The sequence below is a fragment of the Colius striatus genome, chromosome 1 (genome assembly GCF_028858725.1).
Source record: "Colius striatus isolate bColStr4 chromosome 1, bColStr4.1.hap1, whole genome shotgun sequence".
In the NCBI taxonomy this organism is placed as follows: Eukaryota; Metazoa; Chordata; class Aves; order Coliiformes; family Coliidae; genus Colius; species Colius striatus.
Window position 1 is genome coordinate 126,100,317 of NC_084759.1, and position 14,866 is coordinate 126,115,182.

At 40.0% G+C, this 14,866-nt stretch overlaps 1 protein-coding gene across 2 annotated transcripts in view; it reads left to right on the plus strand.

The window, feature by feature from the left end:
- The first annotated feature begins 372 nt into the window (after positions 1-372).
- Positions 373-14,866, plus strand: part of PARVG (parvin gamma) — a 30,215-nt gene continuing 15,721 nt past the window's right edge. Inside the window, exons 1-8 of one of the 2 annotated variants that reach the window (XM_010205844.2) lie at positions 373-598; positions 5,738-5,839; positions 6,903-6,967; positions 9,845-9,947; positions 10,431-10,571; positions 10,992-11,107; positions 12,980-13,035; positions 13,936-13,958. In XM_010205844.2, the coding sequence (XP_010204146.1) occupies positions 5,761-5,839; positions 6,903-6,967; positions 9,845-9,947; positions 10,431-10,571; positions 10,992-11,107; positions 12,980-13,035; positions 13,936-13,958 (583 nt within the window). In that variant the 5' untranslated portion in view covers positions 373-598; positions 5,738-5,760. Of the gene's footprint in view, positions 599-4,900; positions 4,966-5,737; positions 5,840-6,902; positions 6,968-9,844; positions 9,948-10,430; positions 10,572-10,991; positions 11,108-12,979; positions 13,036-13,935; positions 13,959-14,866 lie in introns of those variants that run through there. The other variant, XM_062006858.1, reaches the window with a different exon arrangement.

Genomic DNA, 14,866 nt, shown 5'->3' on the forward strand with positions numbered 1-14,866 from the left:
TGTGGCAAACTAGCTCTCTAAGGACACAGGAGTTAATCCCTTCTGCAAAGGTTTCTCCTTCTAGCAGGTAGGTTAAGTAGTGCTGATCTGCTTTATAAAATGCTCAAAGGACCATGATTAAAAAGTGTACTGTAGCATAAGGATTTTGCCTGTCGTTGACTGTTTTATTATTACATGCAAATTAAAAATGCACCATGAGTCGCTCCAGGTGCAGACTGTCAAACAGTCATGCCATGCAGTACAGTGGAAGAATCATTGTATCTTCCTTACACTCCCTGGTATTTCAGGAGCTGCGGGGTTGAACATTTCCTGCATTTGTATTTCTGTTTATTTTAGGCTGCAGCAGGGACCAGGCCCATAGACAATTAAGTTCCGGATGCGGCCATGGTTTCGTTTTTAAGGGTGGTCGGTACCGCGCAACACAACTTCCCCCTTGCACACTCTGCGTGCCGTGCGCTGCTTCACACGGGAAGCTGCAGCTTTGGTGCAGGGCCCTCCGAGCCTGCGGGCCAGACCACCCTCTCCCCACAAATTTCATCGTGCCTGCTGTGAGAAGATCTTGGAAGAGCTTTCAGAGACTTAACTGAAGGAGAGAATAGTAAGTTTGGGAAAAGGGACTCTCCTGGGTGCTCTTAAAAATTCATATTTTTTTCAGCTGTAAGATTTTCTGTCTCCAAGTGGATTGTTCTTGCTAAGGTGACATATTTTCTGATGAAGGAGCAAAAATGACTCTTGAAAGATCTGTTACTAAACAAGGAAGTAAACGTAAGTTTTAAACTGGGCACACAATGCATATTATCCTTTTTTTAAAAAAGTTAATTTATTTTTTAATTCTGGTTTTCTGAAGGCAGAAATATTACTATTAATATTCCCACTTCATTCTTGTTCCCTCCTTTGTGTGATCTATTTAGACAGCCATTCCTAGGAAATGTGTTTGAGCTAATGCAGGGTAGGGCTTTTGTCTTTTCAAACAGGAAATAAAACAGTTGAAACAGTTTGGTTACATCAGGAAGTGCCTTGTGTATATTCTACAGCTAGTTTGTATGCCAGAGACCACTGCTAGCTCATTAATGCTTTAATATTGTATATCAGGGATACCTGGGAGCCAGACTGCAGTTGTGGCATTGCAATGTTGTGAAAAAGTTTAGCCCTCAGCCTAAGAAAAATTGATGACTGTATCAGCAGGTGACGCAGGTGGAATGAAAAAGTCCTTGACTTTAAAACAGACAAGCATGCAGTATCTGTGATGTTGTCTCGGTAACAGAGAATGAAGGATCAAATGATGCCATTTCATTTGAATAGTGAATAATTAAACCTCATTTTTACCAAAAAAAAAGAAAGGTCCTTGTGAAATGCCTCTACAATCAGTATTCCAGCAGTTATCTCCTCCAATGATCTCTTCTGCAGGTACTGATAAATAACACATGCAGAAGAACGAACAGCAAATTTGAATGATGGGCTGCAGACACTGGTTGCAGCAAACATGGAAGCTTGCATATGAGAACCGAATCTTCTGTCCCTTCCTATTTCTCATTAAACAGCTAATTCCCAGAAGGAATCCCAACCTGTCATGTTCCATTTTATGTTGTTTCTGTAGTATGTTGTTCTTTCAAAGGCTGCCGTCTAGGATCAAGCATCACAGCAACGAAACTTGACACGTTAAGGACTGCTTTTGAGTGCTAATTATTAGTAATAAGCAATAAATCTATTAAATGCTAAGGAACTGCAGTTCTCAGGCTCTGAAATGTCTGTGGGAAATCAATGTAGGTAAATGTGAAGTCAGACACATGGGGGAAGAACCAGTACAATTTCTGCAGATAAATGATGGGCTCTAAGTGTAACATTACTATTTAGGAATAAGATCTTGGGGACAGAATAAATAGTTCCATTAAACTTTTAGCTCAGTGCTCAGCAGTTATCAAAAAAGCAACAGTGTTAAGAACGAGGAGGAGAGGAATGGAGAGCAATGCAGCAAAAAAGAGGTTTCAATGCACCTCCCTAAATCTGTGCAGGTCTGGTTCCCAGTGCTTCAAAAAGGCTGCAATAAGTACTGGAGAGAGTTCAGAAAAGGACAACTGGGACAATCAAAGGTACTATGGAGTGGTTTCCCCTGAAGGATGACTTAAGATGTAGACCGTACTTTCTGAGTTTTGGAAAGAGATCTGTTGGGAGCATCACATAGTAGTACAGTAATAACATGCAGTAATAACACAGAGACATGAAGAATGTGCATCAGTTGGTCTCCTTTGTACTGTGTGTAGTGGGGACCTTCAGGAGGAGCTGGCAGAGGGCAGGTCAGAGCAAGCAACAAGAGGTGATGCTTCATACAAGGTAAAACCATGCTCTTCAGCTCCTTACTGCTGAATGGTGAGAGATACATGTATTCAAGGGGTGAATGGGAAGCTAACTGTGTTGACAGATTCTGATTACCAGGACCTCAGTTTTGATTTTGGGAAGGCTGAGCTGCAGACTGTTTTAAGTGTTTTAGGGAAGTATCTGTATATGCTTGTTCTGTTTGTGTTTGTTTTTCTCCCTAAGCTTCTGCTTTGGGGTACTGTAAAGGACTGGAAAATAGGCAAGCTAATCTTACCTAATACAACAATTTTAACAGTCAGACCGAGTAGGACACAGAGGACTAAGACCTTAGAGGATATTTGCCCTATTGAAAATTCTTAATTTCAGATCTTTTCTTACAAGCTTCCAAATTTGAGAGTGGTTTCTGATGTTTGGGTTCCTTGGTCAAAGAGGGACCAAGATTGTGGCAGGCAGTACACTTCACACACATGCCACTTTGATGTGTAGTCAGAGGAAGTAAGAGACATAAGCTGAGTATTGCAGCAAAGCTGAGTTAGTGCAAGTTGTGGTTTACACAGATGATTACAGAAGACTTATGAACAGGACTTCCTAAGGCACAACAGCTGTTGGAAACCTAATTTAAAAGTAAGTTTTCCTTAGGTTTCTCTGTATTAATTGACTTTTCTCTCTCAGTCAATTTAATCTGGACAGTCTTATATCAGATAGTTCAGCTGTTCCCTAGGCATGCGGTGACTCAATTTCTCCTATCTTATTTACCAAGCACCTTTTTAGAGACACCATTCAGTTTTACAGCCACCACAATGAAACTAATCCTCTCATGATCCTTTCCCCTAGTTGCTTACAGGAGTATTTGTACCTAATTTGTTTTGCTAGACTGATGTGCAAAAACATCCAATTGTTATTTTCTACCAATGTTCTTGACTTGACAAAATCTGTTAAAATACGTATTCATAATGCACTTTGACTGAAGTCTGTAATAACCATGTGAGACAGCCTGCAGAGGAGTACTAATACTGTTTTGCAGATAAAGCTATCGAGAGAAATGTCACTCCACTGTGCTTATAGGGCTGGATCATCATAACATTTCACTTCAGACACCCTGTTGTAGCAGCTGAGACTGTGTCTTTGGTGACAGAATGGAGGTGCTAACTGAAAAAAGCAGCCCAGGGCTAGATTCTTGCATTGCTCTTTAAAGGTGACATGTCCACTCATTACATAAGGAGCCTTGAGACACATTTGGTTTAATAAAAGGCCATCTTGCTTCTTGCATGGCTGGATGGCTGGGCCCAAAGACTTCCAGCAAATGGAGTTAAATCCATTTGGCAGCCAGTTACCCGTTGTGTCTAGCAGGGTTCAGTGGTGGGGCCTGTTCTGTTTAGTATCTTTATCAATGATCTGGATGAAGGGATTGAATAAACCCTCAGTAAGTTTGCAGATGACACAATATTGGGGGGGAATGTTGGCCTGCTTGAGGGTGTGAAGGCTTCAGCCTATCCAGGGACCTGGATAGGCTGGAGCAATGGGAGGAGGCCAATTGTATGAGATTTAACAAGGCCAAGTCCCAGGGCGTGCACCTGGGCCCAGACAGCACTACAGGCTTGGGGCAGAGTGGCTAGAAAACTGTCTGTCAGAAAAGAACCTGGGAAAATGAATTGATGGCTGGCTGAACATGAGCCAACAGTGTGCCCAGGTGGCTAAGAAGGCCAATGGCATCCTGACTTGTATCAGAGGTAGCGTGACCAGCAGGGCCAAGGAAGTCATTGTCTCGTTGTACTCTATGCTGATGAGGCCACACCTCAAATACTGTGTCCAGTTCTGGGCCCCTCAATACAAGAGGGACATTGGGGTGCTGGAGTGTGTCCAGAGAAGTACAACAAAGCTGATGAGTGGTCTGGAGAACAAGTCTTATCAAGACTGGCTGAGGGAGCTAGGGTTATTTAGTCTGCAGAAGTCTACAGGGAGACATAATCACTCTGTACAACTATCTAAAAAGAGGTTGTAGCACAGGCCAAAGAGGAAAAAGCCTCAAGTTGTACCAGGAGAGATTAGATATTGGAAGAAATTTCTTCACTGAGAGGGTCGTCAAGCATTGGAATAGGCTGACCAGGGAAGAGGTGGAGTCACCATCCTTAGAGATATTCAAAGGGTGTGTAGATGTGGTGCTGAGGGACATAGTTTAGTGGTAGACTTAGCAGTACTAGGTTAATGGGTGGACTCTGATATTAAAGATAAAGATCTTTTCCAACCTGAATGATTCTATGATTCTATAACACAGTTTGTAGAAGAGACTATTCAGATTCTACTCTCTGTAACTTTTTATTGAGTCTTTTTCAAGATAAAGCATCCTAGTTCTTTTAGTGTTGTGGACTTGACTGAAAAGCCTTTGCACAAACATTAAGATTGCAAAAGCAAGCACTTAAAATGGAACATTTTCTACCATGTAAATTCCTTGTAGAGCCTGACTCTATCTTTTGTGTTGCCTATATAGGTAGCATGGCACATCCTTACATACTCATGGTTAAAAAAATCAGACTCATCTCTGCTTCCACTGTGGTTTTAGTCATGGCTTCTAGAAGAGCGAGACATATCATTGCCAGCCTCTTCATAGATAGTTGCTGGTGATGGAGAGGAACTTCATCTGGCTGTTAGGTAGGACAACTTATATAGATAGCTGTGCAATCTCCCCACCCAGCTCCAACAATCCCATTCCTTTCTCCGATTTCTGTCCCCCATGTGACCCCTAGCTGTTTTGGAAAACCTCACCTATAGTTTTGTTAACAAGGTATTTTCACCGCTGTATTGTGAAAATGTCATTCTGCTTTTATTTGAAATAATCTGTGTTGGGAAGGAAAGTCTTTCTCCGATCTGTGTTTAAAAAAAAGTCTCTGAGAAGCCATGCAACTCAGTCTAAGATGAAGATAGGATTGTCTACCCAGAAGCACGTCATTGTTTCCTCACAGCTAGGCCAGCCAGTCTCATAAAGGAATCTGCTTATATTTATAAACCTGTTTCAGTAATTTAACTACTGCATTCTTGATTTCATATATCTTAAGTATTGGTCATTTTTGCAGAAGATATCCATTGATACCTAGGAATGGAAAGCTTTCTCATTTAAGCTGAAATAGGATTTTACTAATCTAATTAAGATGAAACAGAATTGGATGGAATTAAGACAATCTTTAGTACTTAAAGGCTTTTTCCCTACTTTTTAATGTTTAACAGAAAAAAGGAAAGTTTTCTTTAATCTTCTTCTTTACATACATTTAAATATATTTTCAGATATTTTGTTTGAAAAGCAATCCACCAGTCACGAAATAGTAACTGTAAAAATACCTTCAGTTTGTTTGTTTTCTTCTTAGCACTAATTTGGATCTTTACATACCTTTATTCATGTTCCTTTTCCCCTCATATTTTTTGTCAGTTTACCAGGAGTGAGAAAAGACAATGGATCCAGACTTTTTAAATGTTTTTACACAACCTGCTCAGCTTAATCAGTTCCTGGCTGAGAATGTCATTGCTCAAGGTATGTGCTTTATGAACCAAGATGGAAAAAAGTCCAAAGAATGTCCTGAAGAAACAAGCAGAAAATGTACAATTGTCATGACTTAACTGGAGCCATCAACTAAGCCTCACACAGCCGCTCACTTCCTCCCTCCTTGTCAGGACTGGGGTGACAATCAAAGAGTAAAAATGAGAAAACTCATGGGTTGAGATAAAGACAATTTAATAAGTGAAGCAGAAGCCATGCATACAGCCAAACAAGGAATTAATTCACCATTTCTCATCGACAGGCAGAGTTTCGGCTGTTTCCAGGAGAGGAGGGCTCTGTCACATGTAACGGTGACTTGGGAAGACAAACACCATCACTTAGAACATCTCCCCTTCCTTTTTCCCCCAGCGTTATATGCTGAGCCTAATGTCCTATTGTATGGAATATCCCTTGGGTCAGTTTGGATCAGTTGTCCCAGCTGTGTCTCCTCCTAGCTTCTTGTGCACCCCAACCCACTACATGGTGAGGTGGTGTGAGGAGCAGAAAAGGCCTTGACTCTCTAAGCACTGCTCAGCAAAAGCTAAAACATCCTTGAATTATCAACACTATTTTTGGCACAAATCCAAAATGCAGCCCCATACTAGCTTTCTATGAAGATAATGAACTCTATCCCAGCCAAAATCAGCCCAGCAGTACAAATTAATAGTATATTTTTCAGCAGTGAGTAAGCTCTGTGTGTGTAATTTGGCTGCTGACTCTCTAGAGGCAGATCATGAAGAAGCAGCACAAATTCTAGCTGATTCTTTAACTGAAATTTAAATTTCTCATATAAGTATCTGACTAGGTTTTTTTCGTCTTTCTAGAATTGCCCATCCAGATCTTATTTTAATTGAAACCTAATTTCCAATAGTGGTCATAATAGTCTGATATACCATTTTTTTTCCTCGTAAGAAATCAGTTAGAATAAGAAATGACAGTGTTTATACATATGGAAATTAGTGATATTGAGTAATATTAATCTGATAGCAGATTTTACAGTGAACTTGCATTAGTCATATCTCATAAATGTAGTGGATCTTGTTTGCTTCTTTCATAGGTGAGAAGAGGAAACTCATAAAGCCGACCTCAAACAACAATGCCAAATTGGAAGACTTAAAACTGGTATAATATATTTTACTATATTTTTTAATCCTCAACTCAAGTTGTTTTAACCTGTTGTGTTAATGCTCAGCCCTGTAAATTACCCAACTCTTTGGCCCCAGTCTCCCCTACTCTGTACAGATTGGAGCAAGCTCTGCTGATGGCACTTTGATTCCACAAAGATAAACCAGAGCTTTTACTTAAGCACATTGCTAACATCGCCATACAGAACCAAGCTTCAAATACTTGCATCACCCAGTAGTCCTCACTGCCATGTGTAAAGTGGAGTGTAGATTTGAAATCTGAGTTTTTTGTATGATACTTCTCCTAACATGGAACCTATGAATGAGTCACACTAGAAGTACCTAACTGATACTTGATTGTAATGATAGTTTAACAGCAACGACAATCCATCTGGAACAGTGAACTGAGACCTAAAGCGATCCCACAACATCATTTACTAATGAGAGATGTTCAGATACATATAAGTTTACTGGCCTCATCCTATAATAACAAGGTTTAGGATTGCTGTTCTGATTTGCAACAGTCTGCTGTCTTCTCTTCTACCTGCAGTGGCAGCTGACTATGCTGCAGTGCAGCCTGATGAGAACAGCACAGAGAAGTGAGAGAAAGAATGAAGGGTGTGCAAGTCATTGAGAATTCAGGAGAAAAGCTTTCAAGTTTTTGTATTTTACATTACTGCTTGAGGTAACTGTGAAGAATGAAACCTATTTCATGGGAAAGCACTTTATTTCCAAGTAATTTTGAAAATCTCCCTTGTGCATTCATTCACCGTGTTTCTCTAATGGCACAGCCCAAGGGAAGGCCAGCATACTAAAATTTCCTGGAAGAAAAGTGGCATGTCTCTTATGAGACTAGCACTTCTTGCATTATGGAGATACCAACATTGTTATAACTATTCTGGAAACCAGCTTAGGCTATGTGCTGATGTGTGTATTATATGGCTTTCATAAATCCATAAATGTGTGCGTTTCTATATTACGTTTTCTTTAACCTTCACGCACATTTGATCAAAAAGATTTAAATTTTGTGTCAGACTTTCACAATGTTTTTATACAAAAGACAAAATCTGAAAGGTGGTGCTGCAAAATGTAATTATGTTGTCTGCAGAGACACAGGATTTGTTCTTTCCAGACTGCCAAAAATGAAGAGCTTTCCTCAACTTATGAAGATCTCTGTGAGCTTCACTGTTTAATCAATTTCCCATCAGAGACTTCTGAAACAATGTTCTTCACTGTCTAATTTCTTTTCTTGGGATGATGAGGAGAAGGAAATTGGGTTCCAAGTGAGGCAATCCTCTGGATGCCCATCAGAGAGTTCATGACTCCTCTAGAGGAGAGATGAGGATGGACAGGGGGAGAGGGAGGCATCTTCAAGGGAAGAATAAGGGAATCAAAGAAACTTGTTTGAGAGAAAGACTCTGTTTCACTGCATTTTCATTTTGAGGTGGCTTTGAGGATCTAAGGAATGTGAAATGGCTCACTGTGGTATAGTATAGCTCTGCAGCTGAATGGAGCCCCAACAACTGGACTGGAAGAATAGTTGTGTGAGCTGCAGGCTGTGGATTTGGCTGTTTAGAGCCAAGACAGCAAATGAGGGTCCTTGTAGATCTGTACTCAGCAGTACTTTCTGCTTTTCCAACTTCCATCTGGTTGTGTCATTATGTTTGAGGTCTCACTCTGTCCCTCATACATCTAAAGCATCTCCAGGTCTTAACCTGTAAACATCAGCTGAGGAGCACAACTTTCTGCTCTAGAAAATTCTTGTTACTTCTTAGCTGTGGAAGTATACTACACACACTTGGACAGCTTCTCAGTTCATGCAAGTGCCAGCACCAGGCATTTTTGTTTCTTGTGCAGTTTCAAGCATCTCATAAACATATATCTATTTATATACACGCATATATTTTAAACTGCTTTTTACATTGTTGTTAATGTTGAATAACTTACAGGGATCTGCTATGAAATGTCTCCTCTATTTACAGTGAGTGAGAAGGATATTATTCACACAAGAAACTCCAGACACTCATTAGCAGCAGTAATAGCAATCCAAGCAATACCCATCTTTCTTTTAAGAGGTTCATATGAACAGCCAACTAAGGCTACTGCTTTTTAGTTCTGCTTCAGCAGGTCATCTTCCTTTTCTGTTATTATGTTTGAATAAAACACATACTTGGGAAAGGGCCAAGGAGGTCCTTTGGTCTCCCATGTCGAAGCACAATGCTCAAGGAAGCGGCTGAAGGGCCAAGGGAGGTAACTGGGAGCATGGTTTCTTTCCGATTGTAACCAGCCCTTGGCTTCCTGAGCAAAGGCAGGAAGGATATTGGAAAGGGTGATGAGGGGGACTCCCACATAAGAAAGTGAAATTAATAAATTTTTTTTTTTTGCTTCCCCAAAAAGATATTTGAAGATAAATTAGCTGAACGTTTCAGAAAGAAAAAGAAGATAAAATTAGGAGACAAAAGAAAGGAGAAGCAGTAACATGAATGGCTGCAAGAAACAACCAACAGAATAAGTGAAGCGTTTTCTCACAAACTTTTGTCTGACAATTGAATTTGTGTACGTTCTGTGATATATAATGAAGGCAGGGATTGGGAAGCATACCACAGCCTTTTTGCTAATTGAGGTGAGAACAGGTTCTGTCTCTCCACCTGAATATTTCTACAAAATTCATGGGAGTATAACTTGTGAGACATCTATCTCACTTAAAACTTAAGATAATTACTAATACTTCCCTTTAAAGGACAGTGGAGGTTGAAAAGAAACCAAGATATGAGATAAGAGACTAAAGAGAAAGGTGAAACTCAATGTAGCACTGAGTATTATGCTGTCTATACAACAGGAGTATAACTGCCAACTGCTTTGTTTTCCTCTGCAGTTGCTGATTGACTGGATCAACACAACTCTGAAAGAGGAACATATAGTAGTTAGAAGTCTGGAAGAAGATCTATATGATGGGCTGGTACTTCATCATCTTTTGGGTAAGCTGCTGCTTTGAGTTTAGCTCACAGACACATTGTGGAGGAACTTCCAGGTTAGAGAATAAACTTTATGAATCTCGATAGCAATGATATGCTGGAGACTAGCTTCTTGCTAGCAGAGACAGCACTGCACTGTGAACCATCTGTGATAACTGGAATTCTGAACAAAGGCCTGATGTTCTACCGTTGTTTTTATGTAGAAAAAGGAACATGGAGTGCTAGGATTGGGGATGATGTGGCAAAGAATGACTGGAGTCCTCTCCCTTTGACAGAGCTTCAGTGATTTTTACTGAGGCTTTTAGACAGTGCAGGACTTCAACAAGGCATACAGCTGTGGGCTGTGGGGCTGTGGAAGATATTGAGTGGTGTAGAACATTTAAAATGAGACTTTGTGTGCTTTGCTGTCATTTTGTGGTTTTTTTTTTTTGCTTTCCTGTTGTGTTAAAATATATCTTTCTTCTTCCTATGGACACTCTGTCAAAGAAAACCTAGGATCTCTCAAGCTGGATGTTGACAAGATTGCATTAACAGAAAAAAAACAGCGACAGAAACTCTCTGTGATTCTGGAAGCTGTGGCTAAGTGTTTGCAACTGGAAGAAAGTCAGCTGAAATGGAGTGTGGAATGTAGGTGCAAAAGTGAAATTGAAGAGAATTATCCATCATGGGGTTTCCTCTGCTCTAAGGCTGCTATGAGGCAAAGGGATGCCAGAACAGTAATTAAGTGACCTGTTTTCAATTATTAGTTGAATCAGAAGCGAGACAGGAATATCTGACCCTGACTGGGACATGCAAAGGGCATTCTCTAAGTGTGTGGCTTCTGGAGCACTTAACAACCCTCAGCATCCATGTGTATGTCTCACAAAAAGGACTTTTAAGGTGTGATATTGCTGAATTGTCATATTACAAAAACCCCAATCTGATGTCCCAGCTGCATTATGGGCCTTCTGTGATTTTGAGATCCTCTGCACAGGAGAATTTGTGATATTAGAGTGAGTTTATTTGCTTTGCACACTAAACGTTGTTTTCTCTCTTTACATGGGATAGCTATCTTGACAAAGGATTTACTGAGCACTCTGCATCTTCTGGTTGCAATAGCAAAGCACTTTGAGCCCAACCTAGCCATGCCTCCAAATGTTCAAGTGGAAACAATAACCATTGAGGTAATTACGGTTTCAGCATTTGTTACAGTAGATCCTAGAGACTTTTCACAAGACAAATAAGCTTAGGGAGAAATGTGTGTGCAGAATCTGTGAAAGAGATTTTCTGTGAACTGTGTCTTTTAATTTCTGAGTTTGCTGGATTAGACTATCATTTTGTTCTCAGTTCAGGTGTTGTATCTTTAAAAGGATAGGAACACTATGCTCTATTTTCTCCTTGATAAAAAAAAGGGATGGTCCAAACTGAAAAGAACTGTGGACCTCCATAAAGAAAAAGAAGAAATTCTGCTGTTAATATCTCTAAGTGTTTTAAAATAGTAGCCTTCACTCATAAATTCTGACACTGGTTTAATGATGGTGATTTCTTTCTTTAAGGGAAGGGAGTTTTTACTCCTCTCCCATTGGGGTCACGTTTCAGTATTTTTCTCTACAAGCTGAGATCTATGTGCTTATTTCCTCTGTATTTTTTCCCTTGAAGTCAACTCTAGGGACTATAGGAGAACATCAAATATCCCACAATTTGGGATATTATTGCAAAAATTAGCACCACTTTATCAGAGTTTTAACAGAGGATTTGATGTTGACAGCCAAGCACACAGTGTCTATGGCATGACCTAGCCCTTTTCCCTCTTTGAAGGATCATAACTAGAACTGAAACAAAACATGCTCTTAAGCTATGTGTATCACTTTAGGATGTTTACAAGTGTCCTTGAGACTTGGTTCTGCAAAGGTACACGTTGTGGACCTGTCCCAGCTGAGCACTTCAGCAGAGGCATTGTCTCTCTGGTACCTAATGGGAGTCCAAGATGGGCATTGCTGCCCATGCTGCTGTCATGTGGGTCTGATCAGTGACAATCCAGACTCTGAGGAAAGCAGTCCTCCATCTCATGCCTTAGGGGGCTGTGAGTATCTCAGCTGCACAGAAATTGGGAGGGATTGTCTATGAAATCACAGCATTGGAAAGGGCTGTTAACTCTGTGGGAGAAAGGAATGGTAGTGAACATAATGGAGTTGTGCTAATGGACTGATTCCCTGTAGGAGAAATCAATGTCCCTGATGGGAATGGTAATCATTAGGTCAAAAGTGAGGAAAGCCCATGAAGGCACAGTTCAGAAGAGAAGTCAAGGACAGGAAGGGAGAAATGTTGAGGAAGCCCTGAGGAGACCAGGCAATGACTGGTCTTTCAACAAGTGTCTGAAGGAAGGACCTGCCTTTGCCATGACGGAGCTGGGTGTGCTCTGCTTCAGCAATGAGTTGACCCAAAGGAGTTCCCTCAGTATGTAAAAAGAGAATGGTTTTTGCTACCTAAGAGGGGAGAGTGGCAAACACTAAAGACTTTTCTGTGAAAAGAGGTGTTTGCTGGGTGCCTAAATAAACCAGCAGTCATGCCGAAGTTCTCCTGTCTCTTCAGACTGTCAGTTCGGTTGAAGCATTGTTTTTTTTTGATATTTTGTGGACTACTGAGATTTATATAGACGAACAAAGATACAAAGACATAAGCAAAGATCCCAGGCAGCTTCAGAAACAGTAAGAATTGCCAACCTAAATCTAAGCAGCCCTCCAAACCTAAGTCCTCTGAAGGGCTGATTCATCAATAGGTGGCAGGCCATGACCTAAGGTTGTTATAAGGCAGAGCTGACTACCTCCAGTGCTGTAAAACTGGAGAGTCCTTAATGCAGTGAGGTGTGTAAGGAAATGGTTGCCTGTCCAAAGCAGCTTGATGCATTCATCAAGTCTCCAGGTGAACATGCCAGCCTCTGAACTTCACTAGCTGAGGGAACAAGTATTTCTCCTTTGGCTTCTTCTGATGGGGAAGTTGGTAACTTACAGATTTGTTTTTGTGTAACAAACCAAAAAATATTGTCTTTTCAACAGAACACCTCCAGAGGATTAAAGACAGTAAATGCAGTGGAATATATCACAGAAAACAAGTAAGAGGCGATAGAACTGATTTTTACACTGTCAATCAGAAAGGACAAGTTGTGGGTGTTTTCCCCCTTAGAAAAAATAGCTGGGATCATAATGATGACAAAAAGCTTAAACCCAGGCATGCATATGCATGAGATCTGTTTCTATGATTTCTTTCCTTTTTTTTTTTCCCCTCTTAAGATTCAGTATTATGGTATAATACCTTTCTTTACTCTTTATATGAACTTCTCTAAAGCAATGTGTTTGACTATTTCTGGAGCTTAGTGTTTGTCATTGTCATGGAGTATAATAACAAATACAATAATAAAAATCAAGTACTGTAAATTTATCTGTCCCAGACTAAACTGGAAAATCTCTGAAGCCACAGTGGTTTAAATTTACTTTTAATTTATTGCTCTTGTGTCATTAAAAAAGGGAAAAGAAGGAGTTCTTTTCTTATTTTACTGCAAAAGAAAGGTTTGAGCTTGCTAAATTTGTGAGGTACTGTCATTATTAAAGGAGTTAAGCCGTAAAATAGCATTTATATGCTGAGAAAATAAGGCCATCCTTCCAAGAACTAGAAACAGATTTTCCTATCATCTTTTATATACTAGAATATCTTCAAACTCTAATATCATCAGCAGCTTATTGGAAAAGGATATTATAGATTGGACTTATAAAATAAATGTTCATTGGTCTGTGGGCCAGTTAAAATCTCACATACTTCCAAGAGTCTGGACAGATATACAGTATACTTACTTAAAACTGTCTGTTGGAAAGTTACTCTGATATAAAGTTAATGGCACTTTGTGATATATCTCCTGTTTTATAAGACAGCTGATGGTCCAGCTAAGCTTTGCTTATGAATAAGATTATACCTGCCAAGTGCTTTTTCTAATTCTTACTTTTTACTTCACTTTTAGAGAGAATTTGGAAGCGCAGTCACGTAAGTACTGACACTGCCATATTCAGTGTTTCACTACTATATGCTATTACATTCTGATCCCTTTTTACCTCGTGACTACCTCAGTATGCTCCCACTATTGTTAATGGGGATTCATGGATTTCTCCTAGTGTTTATCTCCAAATGTCTCCTGTTAATGTGTGTTCATATCAATACAATATAGTTTGGAAACTGGATGGTTGCTTTGCCTGTGGACTACAAGCGACACATGGGAGGAGAGACTTAAAATGAAACTCTGAGTTGATGACCCAACAGAGCAGACTCTGTAGGGACAAAGTATGTCTTGGATTTATGCATTGACCTCGTTCACTTTTTGAACAATTGTGAGCATCATGGTTTGAAAACTGTGCTGCCTGTTGCTACTAGTTTCAATGTAGTTTATGCAGTTCACAAATGAGATTTTGAAATCTACTGATACTGGATTATGAATGGCAGCTCAGTAAAACCAATGTCTCCACAGTTTTTACCCTTAGGGCTTTTAAGGGCTGTGAAACACCTAAGGTGAAAAAAGTCCATGTATGCAAAGCTTGCAGAAGGTCTGAGCATTGTGCAGGCTTTAGTGGGAGCTATTCTTCCGTGCTCCAAAGCAGCACATTGCATCCCCAATGAATCAATGCAGCAACAGTTTTAATTCTCTGCTGTGCCTTTTATGTAAGAATTTTCATCCTTTGCAGAGGTGAAATCATTTAATACATATTTATCACTTATTCTACTGAGTGGCCTCTTGTGTGGGCTGAAATAGTGAGAAAAACCCCAACCCTGTAATTAAATGTTTCTTCCAGTGGGCTGATTTGCTGGGAAGAGAAATATGCAATTCACTCCTCTCTGTTTTTGACACAGCTTACTTAACAAAGAGAGAAATCTCAAAGTGTGGCTCCAGAAGAGGGCTC